The sequence below is a fragment of the Cimex lectularius genome, unplaced genomic scaffold (genome assembly GCF_000648675.2).
Source record: "Cimex lectularius strain Harlan isolate CLEC.00 unplaced genomic scaffold, Clec_2.1 scaffold16, whole genome shotgun sequence".
Lineage (NCBI taxonomy): Eukaryota > Metazoa > Arthropoda > Insecta > Hemiptera > Cimicidae > Cimex > Cimex lectularius.
The window spans coordinates 229,383-251,776 of NW_019392679.1; the positions used below are offsets into that span (position 1 = coordinate 229,383).

The 22,394-nt window shown below is 34.1% G+C and overlaps 1 protein-coding gene across 3 annotated transcripts in view; it reads left to right on the plus strand.

Moving 5' to 3' along the window:
* Positions 1–22,394, plus strand: part of LOC106661303 (GATA-binding factor A-like) — a 28,183-nt gene continuing 5,789 nt past the window's right edge. The window contains exons 1-3 of one of the 3 annotated variants that reach the window (XM_024225558.1): positions 1–110; positions 17,687–17,841; positions 18,001–18,379. In XM_024225558.1, the coding sequence (XP_024081326.1) occupies positions 17,696–17,841; positions 18,001–18,379 (525 nt within the window). In that variant the 5' untranslated portion in view covers positions 1–110; positions 17,687–17,695. Of the gene's footprint in view, positions 111–10,219; positions 10,690–17,686; positions 17,842–18,000; positions 18,380–22,394 lie in introns of those variants that run through there. The other 2 variants (XM_014384595.2, XM_014384594.2) reach the window with 2 other exon arrangements.

The following is a 22,394-nucleotide window of genomic DNA, read 5'->3' on the forward strand; positions in this document are numbered from 1 at the left end:
AACTTACATTGGAAATGTATACAATAAATCCGACGCAATTGTAAAAATATTGCTATCTTAAGCGTTGAGACGTAGCAAGACACGTTTAATGTTGGAAAAATTTCAGTCAGGTATATGAACAATTACAAGTAATTTTCTTTTTCTTTTCAATGGACGAGATTGATCAAGAACGCCTTGTTGCCAACAACGTCAAGTGGTATTTTTTTATTGAAGATTCAAGGTGTGTTAGACCTTATCATTAACCCTTATCGCGAGTCAATATTTGCTCTACTTATCTCTACGGACGATAACCGGGTGGGAATATGTAACAGTAAAACACAAATTTACCATTTCTCAGCCCTCGCAACGCCGGAAATAATGAACGAGAATTCATGGCAAGAGGGAAACGATCGTTTTGTCGGATTGTTCGGAGGGATGTCATAGTTAAAATTGATCAGATCTTAGAAAATTGATATAGATTTCGATGTGGAAAACAGGGCCAAAGCAAAACGGACAGGCGTAGTTTATAAAAAGTATAAACTTAAAATAAATACATCATCTCTTAGATCGCAGCTTTGTGATTGATTTGGTGACTGTCACATCGTCATCCAGCAAATTTCATGACATGAATCATGTTTTGGAAAATAAATTGAATAATTTAATCGACAAGCCCAGGAAAAACTTGCTTAAAAGTGTACTAAACGTTTCTAAAATGTCTTTTTACTTGTCAGACAATTTTGGGATTTTTTTTTATGCAATACTGATTGCAGAAAAAATCAATCGTGGCCACGTTTCAAAACTATTTTAAACATACAAATAAATGGATGTTGATTATGCTAGCATCACCACAACAATATGATAAAATTTTCACAACGGGTATTTGCTCAGTGACACACTCCGAATCAGACGGTTCTAAATTTAGTGTAAATTTTCGATATGACATTAGTGCAACAAACGTTTAAAGTGTAAAATAACTAATTCGTTGGATTTTAAATATTAAATTTAAATTTTAACGCTTAGAGACTTTGTTTGGATAATGGCTTTATATTAGGTTTTTTCAGGCTTTTAACTCTGTCCATGTAAATATGGTAAAGTTTACATATTCTGCATGACTTAAAAAATAAAAACGACAGACCAGGCTACGCCATGGTATCGCATTTTTCCTAGGAAGAAGTTTTGTGGGCGGCTTGTAAAGTATTCAGTAAAATAAATATTTATGTTCCTAATATGTGAATGTTACACAAAATGCTGACTGTCACGAGAAAAATAAAATTTAAAAAGTTCATTACTTTTTTTGTAATTTGGTCTGTTTAACCTCGCAATGTTGGTCTGTCAGAGCTTCTCGGCATTATCGCCATCTTCAGCGTGTCTGCAGATCAAATTACAGGTATATCACTCCGCAGATCACACAGATAAATCACATTTTGTTTTAAATGTTTATATATTTTTTCAAGCATTGCCACTGTGTCTTTTCAGAAGGTGAAAATGAAAAGCATCCGACCGATAAGTTTTATACGCAAAACTTCTAATGATCTAAATTTAAATTACAAAATTTTAGTACTTCTAGTCAATATTTGTGGTAAAACAAACGTCATTATTGCTTAAAAAAGGATAAATTTTTAGGACACGTGAAAACATACACTTATGTAACGTATCAAACAGGAAATACTATTTTTAAAATTACTCATATATTCATATTATATCCAAGGCAACAATATATTTGTTTATACTATTCTTTAACAATCTAAATTTAAAAAAAAAATCTATTATGTTTTACCGTTTTTAAGCTTAAAGTTATCCAACGAATTAGCCCAATATCGCTCGTGTAGTCTGATATCTGAAAGGACTCTGGATTCAGGAAAAACATTTATCTTGACAAAAAAAAATCAAAACTGATGTTTAACAGCGTTTTCTCTTTTGATATACGATTCTATAACAAGACATTCCAACTACATTGAAGTAATTTTTAACGGTATTATCAAAAATTATCTTCGGGCTGGATACGCTGATTATGACTGACAGAACTTAATTTATGCAAAAGAAGTAAATTCTTTCAAACTATACCATCTACAAGAAAATCCCTAAGATGGAAAACATGGACAATGAGAAGTATGAGAGCCGTTATAAATACATACTGACTTCTCCAAAAGTGTAGGATATTCCGGTTCAGGAATCTACAATGCGCAAGGTTTCTTACCTTCCTCCTTAATCCTCAAAGCCATTTTGTATATAAAAGACAGACAAGGCAAAAAAAAGTGATTATCATTACTGACTCGAAGGCTAGTGTCTAGTACTAGAAGACGGTTTTTTGGGCAAAACGAAAACTGGATGGTTTAGGAAATTCTAAAAGCTATGGAAGATTGCCAAAGATTCTATGGCCTAAGAAGATAGGTAGGTTAAAAGAAAACTACTAGGATCCTATCCTAGTATAGGAAATACCTTCTTCTGCATAACTGCTCACTAAAAACCAGAACCAATAGTACAATCGCCCAGTGTGAGAATAGGTCTCTAATTGATCAACAGAAAACTGAAAATGTTCAATCAGCGAGAATCAGACATATGTGTCGATTGTAACTGTCGAACAAGAACAGGCAAAAGAGAATTTTTACTCACTCGAAGTCTGGGTTGATTTTTGCTGATTGCTGATTGATTTTTGGGCAACTCAAAAAATACAAAGTTTATGAAAGTCTAAAAGCTATGGAAATTTGTTGGTTAGTAACTCATTGGTCACTGTGGATTGCTGTAGAACGGTTATGCGGATAAATCGGCATAAAGGATTAGATATTGAGAGGAGTTACCTCGTTCTGCATAATTGATCTCGAAAAAGCAAACCAAATATAGTAAAATTGACCAGGGTGATCTCAGGTCACGAATTGTCCTGTAGGAACCTAAAAATCAATCAGAGTCTGGAGGTGGTGGTGATGGTGATGTGATGATGATGATGGTGATGAGAATAATAGCAAGCGGTGTTTGTGCTCCCCAGGCACTGCAGCCTTCTGAATTATTGTACCTTCCTAGTTCCTAGTTCAGTGCAATCGACTCAATCCTCCTTCTCAGAAGTATTAGCTCATTGACTGTTGCTGTTATAATTTCATTCTCTAGGTTTTTTTCTGTATCCTAGTTTATGTCTCCATTGAGCAGTTGCTTCGCATTCGAAGATGATATTTGTCGCTGTTTCTTCTTGCTCAATACATAATCTCCAAATGGTATCATCGTTATATGTGCCCATGTGATGTAGATGTTTTCTCAAATGCCAGTGGTTAGTAGTCCTATCACTCCTCTGAGTCTGATTCACTAATTCCAGCTGCAGCAGTGAGTTTCCCAGTCTTGGTGAGGGTTGTTTTAGTATAAGTTTACTGTGTCTAGCTCCCTTAGAGTTTATCCACTTCTCATTTTGATTTATTTGGATCCATTCTGTGATGGAGGATTCTGCATTTGTTTTTATTATCCCAAGTATAGGTTCGGAGCCTACGTATGGTCTTCTCTGGCCAGTGTGTCTGCTTTTTCGTTACCCAAGTCAGGGTCAGACAACTGTATAGTCAAAATGAGGAAAAAACTAGTAATTGTTACTGGCTCAAAGTCTAGCTGGCGATTGTTCGAAGACTGGTTGTTGGGCAACTGAAAAAATCACTTAGTTAATGAGGTTCTAAAAGCTATAAAAGTCAGTAGGTCTCTGGTCACTGCAGGATTGCTGTGGAACGATGTCGGCAAAAAGAGGACTTGAATATATTAATAAAACATACCTCGTTCTGCAGAACTAATCGCAAAAACCACAGAACCAAGATAGTCAAATTAATCAGAGTGAGAATTGGTCACAGATTGGCGGGAACCTGAAAATTATTGTCGATGTGAACAGTACCGATGCACAACAAAAAAAGCCATGCTCTTCGGGCATTTTCACAATCTAGCTGATACATAAGAATGGAATTGTGAGCGATCAATGTTCAGCTGTGCCACCTTCAAATTCCATGCATTCCGTAGGGTAACATTCCCTATGGGCCTAGGCAAGCCCTACCATCAGCTCCGGTACCTAGGGGTAACCAATGAAGGAGGCAAAATTACCTATTACCTTCCCTATCCTTCCTTACCCTTTCCTTCCCATTGGTTTGGCAGGGGCTTCCAGGGTTACTGAACCCGCACCCCTCAGGCAACGGGTGCATCAGTAGGGGGTTCGTATGTACTCCCGGGTAGGCGATCAGTCCCACCTTAAAAATAATACTGAACCACGGGAGTAGAGTATCCAAGCGGCTCTACTAATTGATGTTGGACTCGTAATGGTCGTGGTTTGTAAACGAATTGTACCTTAGCTGGAGGGTACCGGCCAAACGGAGCCGGAGGTAGAGTGCCTTCTGTATCTCTCCGGGTCTCCGGGAGTGGCGAAAAGCCGTGCCGGAAACCGGACTGCCTTTTTCAAGACACATGTATGGATGTGCCCTTTCTAGGGCACTTCTGAACTTGGTTAGCATTGCACCACCTCGCTAGCCAAGGAATGTGACAAGTCCAATCATGTAAAATCTTCCTGGTGTTCTCTTTGATGGGGGATCACAACACCCATGAGTAAAAATGGGAACATCTGATACATAAGAATGATGCAGGACATTGATTAAGGAAAAATAGTTATTTAACAATTTTGTAATATTCGTCCATAAGTACCAGACATAATTCGTGCCTACTTAGACCCATGTTAAAATAAACACAATTATTTTAATAATTAGCCTGGCAACGAGCACAAAGGATAAATTCAACAGAAAACTTAACACCAAACGGGTGGGAAAAAATATATGCTTTTCTATTTTTTAAAAACGTAGATTTCTTATTTGAACCATAACAACCATAAAGTAACTAGTTATTTTATTCAAATAAAAAAATCCTCCAAACACAGCGACCTCTTCCCCATTGTCATCAGAGATATATTTCAAACTTGCCAATTAATTATTGTCATAATCAATCATTTAATTAAAAAAGAAAGGTGTAATGAACCAGGCCGTTGAAGGTGATGTTTTAAATAACGCAGAGAATAAAAATCGAAAAGAAAAAACTTTCGTTTTTGGGAAGCTTCAATTTTCTAATATCACTTAAGACCTAGGAGAGTTGTAAAAAAATTTAATAACCCAAACCAATCGTGAAAGACTGATTAGAATTTTATTTCTGTAAGTGATAAGAATCACTTTAAAACACAATTTCTTAGGAATGAGGACCGCTGTTTGCGCATTGACCTCAGCAACAACATTACGGTTTTTTCATTTAGTGTTGTAGAGATAATGAGGCGTTTTTATCAAATATTACTCAGACGGATTGTTATATGTAATTTGTGTTCCAAAACTGTCTTCAGGCTCAGGGCATTTAGAATTTCTGATTTGCCATTTTGACATATTCTTCAGATTACTTCTGTAATTCCTTGGGATAACCATCACGCAACTTATAAGAATAAGAAAAAAAATTACTAACAAAAATTATGGTTTAAAGTGGTGTTAAATAAACATAGACTCTAAATCGAAAAAATTTTAATAACTTGAAGTGCAATACAACTACCTTCAAGTAGGCAACAAGTAAGAGTGAGGAAGGTAATTTATACATAACTAAAATCAAGAGTGGAGAAAATACCCATTGGTATTACTCCAATGTTACTAAATATTGTCTTAAACCATTATCTAATTCCTAGCCAATCTTCTGTCAGTGAACTTTACTGTAGCAGCTGTATATTGCCCACCAAATCATAACCTTTCCCACCAACAGTTTCTAACTTTTTTCCAGTGAATTTGCTCGCTTTTCCTGTTCGGTGTTATTACAATGCGAAGCTGCAGGGCACCTAATCCACGAGGTCCTGTCTTACGCAGTGTCCTCTCCTCCTAACGTCTCAACTACATATCTCCCCCTGATCCGACATATTGGCCCACTGCTAATAACTTCTTATAGACTTCTTCATTATATCCCAACTCTCTTCACTCACCATGTTTGTACATTGAATGATTTCTCATCTGATCACAGTCCTGTGCTATGAACTATAGACTATCCCATTCCAACTGTCCCTAGGGCTACATTAATACAAGGTCCAGTGGACTGGAAACAATTTGGAATAGTCTTGGAGCAAATAAACCTCAAACCCCCCCTTGAAACACACCACAAAATAGACTGCAATTGAAAAATTTACATTATCAATAACTGAATCCATCAGTGTTCAACAATTCACACACATATACGAAACCCTTATTCTCAGCACATTAACGTACCGCTTTATATTCGCTACCTTATACGAACAAAAAGGCAAGCTCGTAAAGAATGGCAAAGAACACGTTTTCCTTCAGATAAACGAAAACTGAATAAACACATCAGCTGACTACGCAAGCATATCGCTCCGACCGATTCAGACGATTTACTAAAGCACTAACAACGGATAACAAATCGCTCTGGGCGCCAGCTAAAAATCTTCTATCTTACCACAAAATATCTACCTCTGCTGGGTCCCAGGACGCAGGGGAGTAGAAGGCAGCGAGAAAGCGGACACCTTTGCAAGGAAAGGAGCTGTTAAACCGCTGATAGAAGCCGAATCCTTCTGTGGCATGGCAACCCACACTATTAATGAGTATCTCAGACAGAAGGACAAAAAGAAAATGAAGGAATAATGGAATTCACTCATTGGACACAGACAATCCAAGAATCTCCTAAAAAATTTCGGAAGAAAAGAAATTACATAATGGATCAAAAGCTGGAATAAAGTGAGAATCCTAATAGGATTCTTAACAGGACACTGCAAGCTAAATGGACACTTAAAGAAGGTTGAAATAATCCAAGACGGCATATGCAGATTCTGCAAAGAGGCAGAGGAGACACCAACACACCTTTTAACAAACAGTGGTGCTACACTTGCCCGCAGAAGGATGCTGGGATGTACAATGTTACCATAGAAAAGATTCAACCATTGAAATTGGGTATTAATCAAGATCCCTGATGAAATAGGACTCACCGGTGTGTTTTAGGCAGAGAATTAAAGATGAGATGATGTATCGACCTGCTTGTTGAACAATTGAACGGAAGGTTCTTCGGTGAGGTCACATCAGAAACGACAATTCTTAAAGTTTGTGCCGAGCTTTCGACGATTATATCGTCATCATCAGGGCCTATTTATTTAGTGAAAATATCGCAATTAGAACATGTTACATCATTTCAAAAACAAAATTACAAACAATTATTTTTCTTACTTTAACTAATGATGATGATATAATCGTCGAAAGCTCGGCAAAAATTTAAAGAATTGTCGTTTCTGTTGTGACCTCACCGAAGAACCTTCTGTTCAAGTTAATAATTAAATTATTTCATTAAGCTGTACTTGTTTTACAAGGCCTTTCACGCAAATGGAAGTAACGATTTTCAGAGGTCAGATTTCTAGCAACTGCTGTACCAGCGAGGACATGACAATTGCGAAGGAAATTATTAAGATCTTCCTTGATAATCAAATTCCAAAGAGAACATACCCTGATGCGTCTTCAACCAGGGCAAATAATAGAGAAGCAACCCTTTCAGCTTGACTATTGTGCTAATGACATGACGATTGCGAAGGCTATCTGTCTAGTTCTAGAGGATGGTTTTTTGGGAAAAACAAAAAACTACATAGTTTGTTGAGAATCTAAAAGATATGGAAGATGGCCAGTCAGTGGGTTCCTGGTTTATTGTTTATTACTATGAACCAATGAAGCAGATAAGTAGGTCAGAGGAGAACGCCTTAAGTTAGATATTGATTAGATACCTCGTTCTGCAGAAATGGTTACTAAAAACGCAGAACCAATATTAATTTAACTAAATTAAACTAGTGGAACACCACAACCTACATAGCTACAACATTTACCAAAGATGACCAGGAAGTGATAACACCCTCAACAAAATCGTACAGTCATAATGTAGACGTAAACAAAATACTGGCCTTGTGGAGGTCTCGATACTAACCTTATTTGTAGCATTTGTAAGTAGAAATTTTTTTTTTTAAGAAATACCTTTCGAAACATTCCATGACCTAATAATCATGCAAGTTATACAACTTAGTAGCATAAATTTTTTTCTTCGGGAAATCCTGTTGTTTTCATTCTACGTCCATTTTGATAGGTATCCACGATTAATATCATTAATTAATTATATGATTATGTCTGAGGATGCAGTTTGGTCGTTTCTGGTCTTTCTGGTTCGTTTGTCCTCGCTTCTTTCCCCTGTCTGACGCGTTTTCTCCATTTTCAACCATTTTCACTGGTAAATTCCTCTATTGTTTTGTAAAATAACTGTTGGATTGTGTGCTTATATTTATGAGTGATGCATTTTTAATGCTTTTAGTTCTTATAATTTCGTTTTATCTGTTTTCGAGTGTTTTTTTCGGACCCCCACGAGGAAGTCAATTATTATGTTGTTTTTCAATTCTTCAAAGCCTGTATAATTAAAAACTATGTAGATTATCGTTTCTGGTCTTCCTGGTTCGTTTGTCCTCGCTTCTTTCCCCTGTCTGACGCGTTTTCTCCATTTTCAACCATTTTCACTGGTAAATTCCTCTATTGTTTTGTAAAATAACTGTTGGATTGTGTGCTTATATTTATGAGTGATGCATTTTTAATGCTTTTAGTTCTTATAATTTCGTTTTATCTCTTTTTGAGTGTTTTGTTTGCACCCTCACGATGAAGTCATTTATCATGTTGTTTTTCAATGCTTCACATGTAAATAGTTTGGTCCTAAAAAACTATGTATTTTGGTCGTTTCTGGTCTTCCTGGTCCGTCTGTCCTCGCTTCTTTGACTAATAAAAACACATTTTGCCCCATTTTATAATCATCAGTGGTAGATTCATCCATTGTTTTGTAAAATAACTATTGAATTATGCTTGTGTAGTTTTGTAAAAAATTATTTAAAATTCTATTGGAATTTAAATATTGTTAATTATTTCAACTTATAATTTAGTTTGAACCGTTTTAAGCGTTTTTATCCCACCAATGCAGTAGTTTATTATGTTGTTTTTGCAATGCATCAAAGCCTGTAAAACTAAAAACCTATGTATTTTGTTCGCTTCCTGTCTTCCTGGTCCGTTTGTTCTCGCTTCTCTGACGTGTAAAACTAAAATCATATTTTGCCCCATTTCATAAACATCGTTGGTAGATTCGTCTATTGATTTGTACAATACTATTGAATTACGCTTGTGTAATTTTGTGAAATAATTGCTTAAAATTATACTTTTATCGGAATTTAAATATTGTTAATTATTTCAGCTTTATTATTTAGTTTTTACCGTTTTTAAGTGTTTTTATCCCAACGTAACGATGCCGTAGTTTATTACGTTGTTTCTGCAATGCTTCAAAGCCTGTAAAAATTAAAAAACGATATAGTTTGGTCGTTTCTTGACTTCCTGGTCCGTCTGGTCTCGCTTTTTTGGCCTGTAAAACTAAAACTTTTTCAATGCTTAAAATGTAGTTTGGTCGTTTCTGGTCATCCTGGTCCGACAATCCTCGCTTTGGTCTGTCAGATTAATTTTCTCCATTTTACCTCATTTAGTGGCAGAATCATGTATTGTTTTGTGAAATAATTGTTTAAAATGATACTTTTTTTTAGAATTTAATGTTGTTGATAATTTCAGTTATTATTTAGTGTTTGCCGTTTTTTAAGTGTTTTTATCCCACCTCACGATGCAGTAATTTATTACGTTGTTTTTACAACGTAATAAACGTTTTTTGCTTCGGTCTGTCAAACGCTCCAATTTATCATCTTCTTCGTCTTTAACCCACGCTTTTGATGAAGTTTGTTAAAAGAATGTTCCAACTAAAAACAATGTAATTTGCCCTTTTTCAATCGATTTAGGTTGTCTATATTTTAGTTTTGTTGTGAACCCAGAAGGTGAAGAATCGAAGACATCACACCAAAATAGCGAGGCTGACTAAAATGTTCGGAAAACTACCAAACTGCAGGTCTATCACCCCAAGAAGAAATCAAATAATATAAAAAACTGTCTCGCTTCATGAATCTTATCTGATCTGCTATTTCCAAAACCCAAGTTTTGTTTTAAAAAACGGCTATGAAAAGTTAAGAAGACAAAAATTTATTATAGAACATTGAACAATAACACGCAATATGTAGTAAATCTTTTGATTCTCATAGTAAATAATGCAAAACCAGTGGGTCAGGGAGACGTATCATACAAATTTATTTTGATATATTTTTCGTGACCCTCTTTGGAAAGGAACAAAGTCCCAATTTTACGGAGTCACTTCCAAGGATGACTACAATGCTTAAACGTTTAGATAGATAAACAATTCTTAGCCCCTTTTCATTATTATTGTGATTTCAGATTTGCCTAATATCGCCCCAATCCACGTTCAGTCATTTCAGCTACCGACCATCCGGCTCATCCCGAGAACGTCCTACCGCATAGGATTTCTGTACCGATTCGATTTGTTTAGAATATTTGCTATGGAGGAAAGCGATTCCAAGGGGGCAAGAGAGGGGAGAAATAGTAAGATAAGGTTTCCATGCACTCTACTCCCTGTCACAGCTTAACCTATCCCTGGTCGTGGCACATCTTTTATGTAGTTTTAAGTTCGTGCTTTAAAAAGTTTCCCTCGCAAATGTAATTGAAAGTTTATCACGGCAGACGGAATTTTGTAAAAATTGAAAGGAATAAAAATTCTGCTCTGAACTTTCTCCTGGTCAAATATCTTCGATTTATTTTATTTTTATAAATAAGTGAGGTAAGTCAAGTAATTTTCAATATTTATTTTATGTCCGTTTTGGTGGTAGCGTGTAACTTTTTCAATCTTGGGTTTTATTCCTAAGTTTTAAATGTTTTTTTTTAAGTCCAACAGTGGCTCTTACCTTAAGAAAATGGCCGCTTTTATTCCAAAAAGTTTTTTCCCTTTTTCTTTTCCACACTCGAGTTGAAAACGACGTCGGAGGCCCTTCCATGAGAGAAGTCTGTCACTGACTGCCTTCAACCTGCATAATGATAATGTTATCAAGGGTGGTGAAGATACTAGCGCGATAGAGATTAAAATATTTATATACAGTACAATTTATAACATCATAGATTATCACGTATCTGGTCGCAAACATCGTAGATAATAAAATTTCGAGGATGAGGCGATTTTGAATTATACCTCTTCGGGACTGGCAGCGGCTGCCGGCTCAGAGCTCATCGCTCGCGGACTGCGACGCTCCCTGAGGGTTCACTATAGTCTCTAGTTTCGAATAGAACATTAATTTATTAAAGAGAATATTTTGTTTATTTATCGTGTATATTTAGTCAATAATTGTGTACGGGTTTTTCAATCAGTATGCACGGCATACTTGAAACTATGAACTATTTAGTTCATTTTTTTTTTTTTTTAATTTTTCGTTGTTAACTCTCTTTCATGGCTTTGAATTCACTTTTGCGCTGTTATGCTCCAAGTCTGTTTCCTTCATAAAACTCAATAATTACTATGTTTATTTTACTTTAGACCTTGGATTCACCTGCAATTTATTTTTTCATAGTTTTCAACTCTGTCACTTTAAAAATAAATTTTTATAAAAACACAGTAAACATATATTTAAACAAAAGTGAAACAGTTTATATGAAATCAGCGACCAGTTGAAAATCTTGTCTCGTCTTTAAAAAAATTAAATATATTAAGTGTTAAATAATAGTATCTGAATTCAGATAGATATCAGTGTTGTCTGTTTAATAAAAAGAAAATTAAATATTGTCATAGGAAGGCTTTATGTTCAACGAAACGCTGGTTGTCGTGGATGAAGGGTTAGAACCACGTTCCAATGCATTTTACATATTACTTCAAATTAAAATACCAGGGGTTGGCCGGGATTCGAACCCAGAACCGCTAGTGGACAAACCACTCCATTTTTTTAAACAATACAATTAATTAACAGCAGTTTGTAAGGAAAATGAGTGCCTAGTGAAAAGCCGCCGTTCAATGGAAAATAAATGTAACCAACTGAACGAATTTTCAGTTTTTTATTCTTTTTTGGTTTTTGTACGTTTTTTTATTGTAAATTTTTTAGTGTGAAATAGCAGTGTAATTTGAGGGCCATTTAGGAGGATTCCCGGGAAAGGATGAAAGATGTTGAATTTTGGGGGTTGGGATGAAGATCCAAGGTTTTATGGAAGGCATCTGTATCGACTTTTTACATTTCGAAGAAAAAATTTTGGTTGAAGCCCACAGTTAAGTTTGGTTGTGGTAATGATGTAAAGATGAGATTTTTTTGCACTTGTGATTTTGATCTGTTGTCAAATAGTCTTATGAGTAGGTTTTATCGTTAGTATAGTTCTATTCTTTTAAGTCGAGTGTGAAGGTTCCAAGTAATTCCATGTCCCAAATACCGAAGATCCTATCTAGCTTTAATAAAATTAATTCATAATACAAAATAAAACCGCGGTTATTATTTATCTGTAATTATTATTAAATCTCCATTGTTCGATTTTTATTGATTGCCAAATTTGTCATAATTTTGGCCAACAGGAAAAATAGAACAGTAGGGACTAACTAAAAAAATGATTAAAAAAATAATAACAATATTTTTTTAAAACGCCCTTAAAAATTAATAATAATAATAATAATAATAACAATATTTTTTATGAACTATTATGTAATTATAAACGTGAAGATTTACGATGTTTTGAACTTAATGTTTACAATGACTCGAAAACAATAGATCGTTGGCTTTAATTATAAATTTTTATTATAAAGATGCAGTTATCAATTTTCTGTGATTCCTATTAAATCAATATTGCTCCAATTTTAGTAATTTAGTAGAATAATTTTTCATCTCAAGCACGCTTTACATAAAGATTATAAATCAAGTCAAATTGGAAAAAATTACAACGTAAAATAGTTCAATTGATATGGTAAATGTTGAATTAGGGTTGGAAAAAGTTGAATTTGATTCGAAAATTGTTTGATTTGGCATGGATAAAATGGGATTTGTGTTAGCATAATTTATTATTATTCTAAATAAGGAAAATAATTTTTTTTTTTATCATTTGGAATTTAGATGTTTGAACAACGGTCATTCTAGATTATCAGTTGGTATTCCCGATCGAACAATAATTATTTTTGTAATTTGGCCTGCCTATCCTCGCTGGTTTGGTCTGTCAGAGGCGTTTTTAAATTTTGCCATCTTCATTGTTGATTTTTCATTTTTCTATGGTTAATTTAACCTTTTCAGAATTAAATTCATCACCATACGAAGAAATCTCACAATAAATTAATTTCATTGAGATGCAGTCGAATCGTTATAACTCCTAAATCGCCTGGGCGTACCACACGTTGTGCCTTTCTTCCACTTTTTTCTAATATTTACCTTTTTGTTACCTAGCACTTATGCTGCTGCGCCCTTCTTTATTCTCTTTCACTTTTCATTGACGTTCGGATTTCCGGCTTGGTCGAATTCGACCTGGATTGAGATTTTTCACCTTGGGGTATTTTTACTCTTCTATATTCTCTTATTTCATGTTTGTCTGTGTTCGGTGTTTTATAAATCAGTATTGACTTTCTAACCTGTCCTACGTTTACTTAGTTATCAGTTATCTAAATAATCACTATAATATTAATTTATAAAAATAACTAGTTGGAACAAAATGTCACTTTTTTTGCCAAACTTTCTTTACTAATGAAAAACAAATTAATCATTTATGAACGGAATAATGGTGAAAACACAAATTTATTTAATAAAATTACACTTCAAGCGATTAGTTCAATTTTTATGAAAATCTGATGCTCACTAAGGAACACTGACAGACTTCCTGCTTATATATATAAAATTTTAAAATACAAAGAACTACATCTATTTATATTTCCATTTTGCAAATATTGATTTAACTATAACCAGTTAAAAGAAATGGAAAAAAATTGGCATTACATTGAAAACATGTTGCAAAACGTCAATTCATATTCTATACAATTCACAAAACCAAATTTCAATGGGCTATGATTTCCCCTTTTTTTAAAGCATTTTGAAAAAGGGATGAAAAAGGATCTAATTTATAAAATGATTGATTCATGAGATGCAATAATACTTACTTTAAATTAAATTTCCGTATTTTTCAAAAATTTCTGACGTTTTTTCAACTCTAAAATTTACTTCATTCAGCTCCTATGATAAGAATTTATCAAAAATCGGCAATTGGTAATTTGTGAGTATATCGAATTTTTTGGTGATCCACCAAGGATCCCCCCCACGAAAATATAGCTAATTTTTTTCTTACTTTTTTACTCTTCGAAATAGTACTTGCCGGTATTGTAAAAGTTACAATTAAGTTCTAAATATATATTTTTGTAGTTCTGAGTATACATATTTACACATTTTAGAGTGGAAAAAGTAATTTTCATAACTTAAAATTTTTCTCTACATTCAAATTAGCTGATATTTTTATTTCCCATGAATTCATTAATTAATTGATTGTTCGTAATCATTTCAAACGTGTTAAAAATCAAAAAAAGATTCAAAGTCTTTGTTGGAAGATTTTGTTTAAAAAATGTATGGATGTATGAAAACTAAGTATTTGATTAAACTTTACGCAGTCTGCTATTTTTTCCTATTTCATATTATTTTATCATATAACATCAAACAAATAATTTAGAATATTTTCGGTATATTTGGTACCAGGTTAACTATTTAACGTATGACAAACCCAAAAATCATCACCAGGGAAAAGAAAACCCTCGACTTTCAACTTTCTTCTCAAAATATTGATACAAATTATTTTTTTACGTTTTTTTTAAACATTTCAATGCCTGTAAAACTAAAATAAACTGTCTTGTGGCGTTTCGTGTCGCTCTGGTCCGCGACGTCGCTGCTTTAGCCGATCTGACGCGTTTTTGAAAAACTAAACTAACTTTTAGCTACGCGATCAATGAGTCATCGCGATGAAAAACCAGGTAAAAAATGGTCCGCGGAGGGCAAAGTCCAAAGTCCATTATTGCCAAGCGCGTTGCCCCTGGCGAAACAATGGTTGTTTACGCCAAAAAGTGAACAAACAAGTTGTAAATTGTTGCAATTTATCCCTTTCAAATCAGTTAATTATAACTGTATTTTAGTGCAAATATGGCGGAGCTGATTCTTTTTAAAGGTTGCCAAATATTATTTATTGCAATGAAATGATAAAAATTGTCTTTTAAATTAATTATTTACGGTTTAGAAGGAATTGTCGACAATAGAATTTATTTTACGTTGATCAAATAATTTAATTTAAAAGTTTTCGTCTAAGATGGCAAAGGAAAAAAGGTGTGGCAGCCGTTACATATTAGTCATTGGTTTCAACCTTAAATAACAATTATTTTTAAACATGACATAATCATTATTTGCCTAAACTGAAAGCATAATGACCGTGATTTAACTTTAATTTCATAAATTGAAATTTTCATTTAAAAAAATGAAATAAAATCATTTTCATAAATAAGTTTAAAGAACTGGAGAAAAAATTAAAAACATCGCACTTGTCCTCTAATTAAGAATTTTTAGAGTTAAAAGTCTTCGGTTTTCCCCCCAAAAAAATGAAATTATTTAATGTGGCGATAAATATCATGTAGTTTCCTATAGCTGCATTACAATATTTTACCTATTTTTATGTATGATGCTTAATTTTTTCACATTTTTATCTAGACATTTTGGTGTAGGAAGTTTTTTAAATGTACTTTGACCTAGTAAAACTAGTCAAATAAAATATTAAAAGTATATTACATATTTTTGATGAATACACATAAAATTATAAAGTTTTTTTTTTATCTATGTATTTTGTCATCCCTGGTTTTCACCACCAGAGACAATTTCTATCCTATTATTTTTCACAGGACAAATTTTACAGAGCGAATCGTATAAAAGCGAATTTAATTAGTTACTGTCTGTCAAACCAAAAATATATTTAAAAATCTATTTACTTATTAGATACTAGATATTAGATATAATTGGGTAGAAAATATTAGAATTTTATTTGGAAAAAATTCATTTCCAAAATATCGAATTATACTTAAGGAAAAAGTGTATATTCATGTCACTGCGTGTTCTTATTGGTTATTTTTTTAATTTACATCTAATTTACCTATATTAAAGAATAAAACAATAAAAAAAATGGTAACATTATTTAAAAAAGGTGTATGCTAAACTGCCTTCTGAAATTTGATCAAAATAATACAACCGTCCGTTTTTCATTCCAACCCAATCTGTTGGTTTAAAAACATGAAAATTGAATTAGGATGATAAAAAACTCAAACCGATTTAGAGATGATTGGATAGTGCATGAGGAAAAGTTATTTTAATTAAAATAAACAATTAAAAAATTTAATATTGTGATATTTTGTTATCTGCGGTTATCGTTATCGATCAACTATCTTCAGTAGCGGGTTTGTGTGGTTTTTTTAAAAATCGGATCTTCTTTTGTTTGGAAGAGATTGAATTACAGTTGGAAAAGCAAAGTTGTATTTGAGTTGGAAAAAGTCTTCACTTGGCTAGAGAGTATTTCACTTTAATATGGAAACGGTTGAATTAAATTTGGAAAAAGTAGAACTTGGTTCGTGATTAATTCAATTTGGTATGGAAAAGTTGTAGTTGAGTGGGAAAAAGTTGTATTGCAGTTGGAAAAAGTCTTAACTTGGCTGGAGAGTATTTCACTTTGATATGAAAAAGGTTGAATTAGATTTGGAAAAAGTAAAACTTGGTTCGTGATTAGTTCAATTGGATATGGAAAAGTTGTGTTTCAGTTGGAAAAAGTTGTATTACAGTTGGAAAAAATATAACTTGGTTCGTGAATAGTTCAATTCGGCATGGAAAAAGTTGAATTAGAGTAAGAAAAAGTTGATTTTGGTTCGTGAATAGTTCAATTTGGTGTGGAACAGGTATTACAGTTGGTAAAAGTTTAATTTGCCTTGAAAAAAAGTATCATTAGATCAATAAAACAAATACTTTTGAATTGTAGTAAAAGTATTCGCGTTAAGTTAAAACCTTTGAAATATATTCTTAGGCGTATTTTGACGTCAAACAAGTCTCCAAATTGACTAGGAAAAAAGAAAAATAACAAAAGATTGTAAATCATGCGTTTCGGCTCCTTCGAAGGCATCCTCAGGTCCTATGCATTATTACTATGCGTAATCATTTAAATTTTCAAAATATTAACTACAGTTGCACCTGGAACTATAAATTGCAGGATTCCCCCTTAATCACACCTTAAAAATAGTACATACAGTAAATATTAATTTATTTTATGTGAATCTTCTTGATTGAAAAGGTTGGATTTGATTTGGAAAAAGTCTAAGCACTTTTTTAAATGGTTTTTCTATTTAAATTATAATTTTTGTTTCTATACTAATAGTTTTAATTATCGGTATACAGTTTTGTTTAGTTTTCATCTTTAAACCATGTTAATTAATGCCCAACAGCCAATATTGTACAATAGAATACATTTAACGGCTGATATTAATTTATTTTATTAATAATAAATACCTTTTCGTAAAAGGAAAAACGGTATTAGTATGAAAATAAATCGCAAGGTGGTACCGCCCAAGATACATTGTAGAGGGTGGTTCTTGGGGTCCTTCGCAAGACTCCTCCCCTCTACTTCTGCGGAAGGCAGAAGTTCAACCCTTAGACGTCCAGCACATTCTATAAACGGTAGCCCCCGTGGTCAAATCGTCATCAGTCGAAATAAACAACCCAAACGAAATGGATGGATACGAACTTATAACTAATTTGGAATTTAAGGATTTATTCATGATGGACAAAGAAGGACAGGAGACTACTGGCGTCATCCGGACCCAACAGCAGGGCGTCAGGACTATCACTACCTCAGGCACGATAACTACAAGCCCGGAAAATCATGAATCAACTCCCTCCCCAGAACAGCAATACATAGAACAGTAAGTTTTTTTAATACATTTTGTGTGCAGTATATGCCTAACCATTTACATTGAGTTATATTAAATGTGAAGTCCGTTTCTTTTTCAATCAACAAAACATGACGTCAAATAATAGTTAAAAAAGTCATGGTTTGATTTTTAATCGAGAACTATTTTTAGGGCCAAGCCTGCAGATTTCGAACCTTACAAGCTCCAAGAGCTGGCAACGAGGTCGCCCATGATCCAGGAGAAGATCCTCCAGGACCACCAGTACTCTGAGGACAACGGGTTCCAGGTACAGGCCGGGTTCAGCACCCAAATGCGCTTCTGTCCCGAGAACACGGTCAAATACGAGAGGGAAGAAAAGGACCAGGAAGGCGACACGTTCGTCACACTCCAGACGGCATCCAACTATCCGCAGGAGAGCTACACGTATCAGATGCAAGTTTTCAAAGAAGAGACGGAAGAACAGCAGCTCAACCCTGCCATCAAGCAGCAAGAATATTACCAGAACGCGCAGAACTTCGATTATCAGACTGCTGCTCCGATGCACCAACAGGTAGTTAAGTTTGACTAAGAATACATTTAACCTGATTTTTTCATCCCAAATTGGTCCACATTTTATCACGGAGTTCAAAATTTTGATTTCCTTTAAAAACGAGTAGTTGCATTTTTTTATGTAAACATCAAGGACCCTAAATTTTCTTGCATGGATACTCCGCAGAATAATTTATTTTTGTAATTTTATGTAAACTTCGTAACCAAAGTTGGATGAATCATAAGTTGCATCACTTCATATGTTGCAGCATAACATGTTACTTTTTTTCTCGTTTGTACGACATAGAATAGAAATCTAAACCACTCGAAGTTCACAAAACCTCCGGATTTCCCTTTGGCCCTCCTGTTTGCAGCGGTAGTCGACTACAGATTAGCTCCCTGGGATTAACAGGGCTCATCTGAGTCAGAGCGAAGCCGGCGCACCCGCGACCAGTCTAAACAGGAACGACGTCGAAGGCAAACAGACGAGGTTGTTTGGACGGTCCTGAGACGAATTCTTGAGGGCAGGACTGTTTGACGTGCTGTTTGCGGCGAGATCCGCCCTCACCCATTTCCGGCCTGGCCACGGGATATTTCCATTTACCTTTTTACCAGAGACGACTTTTTTCTTTCACCCGGGCTGCGCCTTTCCGTCTCCGAAACTGGGTCGGGATCCTGATAAAATGTCCTATCCGATCAAAAAATCTCGTCTTGAGTCTCGGTCGCCAATGCTCTTTAAATGTCTAGCTGAACGGCAATCTTTGATATCAGAAAGAGCCCACTGTATCCTCGTTGACGAGACTACAGGTTCATTTTGATTTTTAACTGAATAAATTTGAATTCATCGCCATATTGACATAGTCATCTTTAATCACTAAGCAAACAGAACAGATATTCGCTTTGACATCAAAAATGTCTTAATTTGATTTTTTTATTTTAGTTAATTTATAGTGAGATTTCTCCGTCTCCGGAGTGATGTACATGTAATTTTGTCATTACCGATCATTTTGACCTATCTTGGCTGGGTTGCTTGGCAGAGGCATTTCGCAATCTTCGATGGCCAAGTTTGTGTCTTTTTCGCTTTTTCCTATTAGTGTTGTAAAAAGTAGTATTATAGTCGTAAAGTTGGATTACACTTGGTTCAGAAATAGTTCAATTCGGTTGACGATGAAAGGATTAGATTGGCCTTATAAAAAAAAAAAGAAAATGTTCAATTTGAGTTGGAAAAAGGTGGATTAGAGTTAGAAAAAGTTGGTTTGAAAAAAGTCCAATTCATTCATCAAATTGAACAAGAATGAAATAGAGGTGGAAAAAGTATAAATTGGTTTAAAAATAGATAATTTGGTTTGGAAAATGTTTAATTACGGTTGGAAAAATTATAACTTGGCTCATAAATAATTCAATTCGGTTGATGATGAAATGATTGGATTGGCTTTATAAAAAGCATAGAGTAGACAACGTTCAATTTGAGTTAGAAAAAGTTGGTTTTAAAAAAGTCAAATTCATTCATCAAATTGAACAAGAATGAAATAGAGGTGGAAAAAGTATAAGTTGGTTTAAGAATAGATCATTCGGTTTGGAAAAGGTTACATTATAGTTGGAAAAAGTTGTATTACAGTGTGAAAAGTATAACTTGGTTAGTTAATAGTTCACATCAGTATGGAAAAGGTTGGATTGGAGTAGAAAAACGTTGAATTAAAATTGAAAAAATGGAATTAGAATTATTTCAAAATTCAGTATTCAATTTGTGTGATTTTTCACTATCAGACTATTCCAAACTGTTCTAATTCAACTTTTTCTAAAGAAAATAAGATCCAATTTTTTTAAAATTACATTTAGCCAACACTGAAAATGGCTGCCGATTCATACTAACAGGCCAAGTTCTGTCCAGCGAGGATAGGCGACATCCAAACTACCAATTAATTATATTTGTACGCTAGTCTGTTTACCATTTAATCTGGCTAAGTTCGGACATTTTGGTCTGTCAAACGCAATTTTCCATTTTGCCATTTTCACCGGTAGGTCCTTCACTTTTATAATGGGGAAATTGCCCAACGAGTACGAAACTAGCGAGGGATAATCGGAAACGTTCAAAGTACGAATTTATAATAACCTCGTCGAATCCTGACCATATCAGATCTGTATTTGACATTGGTTCATCTGATCCGTACGATGTCTTATCTTTAGATTTATATCACCATCAAAGTCATCTAGTCTACATTTTATGACAAATGTATCTAATTCAATGAAGACGCAATAATTTATTTCTTTGTTAAAAGTCTACTTTTGAAAAATCGATCAAAAATCACTATTTCAAATCTTTAAAAAAATTTGTCCGTTTGACTTATTATGTATTAGTTGTGCAAGTTCTGATGGCGACTTTTTTCTCGTATCGTCTTCTTAGTGAGTCAAGTATCTGGAAATTCACAATTTTGTATCTCAACTCTTTATTCAAAGAATTTATTTATATTTTAATAAATAATAATTATTTATTAACTTATACAAAAGTCTTGTTTATCGTTTTAATATTGCTGATGTGTTTGTCCATTTCCCACTGTTAAAAATTTTCACCATTCGTCAGTTATTGCTTAAACATTACCAAATATTGACCTGATTGACAACTTTTACAACGGTGCCTGTCACAGTAGAATTTTTCCAGAAAACTCAGCTTTATTTCGTCTTGCCTACCTTTGGTAGACTGTCTATAGGTAGTTAGGTTGTTTACTTTGTTATACGTTATCTTGGTCCGCCTGTTCTCGCTGTTCGCTGGTTTCGCTGAAGACGCGTTTCAATGAAGACAAACCTACGATGACTGGGGAAAAAAGCAACGACGAGTGGACCGGGATGACCAGAAGGACTCATAAGGCTCGTCGAAATATCTCAAAACCAAATTTGATCCGTTCTATACTTAAAACCGTAGTTTTCGACAAATTTTTTGTTGGGAGGAGGTCAACCTGGAGGATTTAAACAAATGGAAAAAGGTCAAGTTACCCATGATCAGTTCTTTAGGTTCCCACTGTTTGCTTAAATACCTAATTCTTGGCTTTGACAGCTTTTTGGAAATATTTTTCTTTCAATCTCTTTTGAAAAGTTAGGATAATAGTCTTCTGTCCAGTTTATTTATATTGTTCACCAGATCAAACTTACCTATGGAAAAAAATTAATATTTCTTCATAATTTTGTGGAGAGAGAGAGAGAGAGAGAGAGAGAGAGAGAGAGAGAGAGAGAGAGAGAGAGAGAGAGAGAGAGAGAGANGAGGGAGAGGGAGAGAGAGAGAGAGAGAGAGAGATAGAGAAAGAGAGAGAAATGGATCGATAGTCACAGAGATAAATAGAAAGATTGATAAATAGAGAGAAAGAGAGAATATGAAAGTAATTTTACTTCTTATAATTAAAAATTGACTGCTAGCTTATTAGAACCACGAAGTGCTTGTTTAAGTTACAATATAAAGATCTAACTGTATCAGTGTCATCAGTCGAGCTTAATTTTTAATTTAAAAAATCTATTCCATTAGGTTCCCAAATGATAAATAATATATTGGTAATTATCCGCGTCGGAGTTAAATGGTGGGTCACTAGAGGGCGGAGAAGCTTAAGGGACTTCGGGGCTTTGAAGTTTCGGTCTTCGACACTAGATCGAAGTATTCGTTCAAAGTTTACGTATCTTAAAAGGAAAGCATATTTTTTCGTTTTTTTCCCCGAAAAAAAATCTTTCGAATTATAAAGACCCAATAATGAAAACTAATTAATGTATAGGTATACCGGACCGACTGGTACTTGTACGTGAACTTAGAACAATAAGATGTATATTCTAAAGTTTGGGCATTTTCGGAAAACAATAGCCATTCGGATGATAAAGTTTTGCATATACATATTCCTGTTATCGATTTAAAATAGTCTTTGCAAAAGATAAACCTGGTCGCTGATAATAGATTACATAAAAACCCATAAACGCTCTTCAATAAATCAATACACGTACTAACAGAAATCCCTTCTTCTTTTTTTGTATTCTCTACATACCCCACTTTAATCATTTTT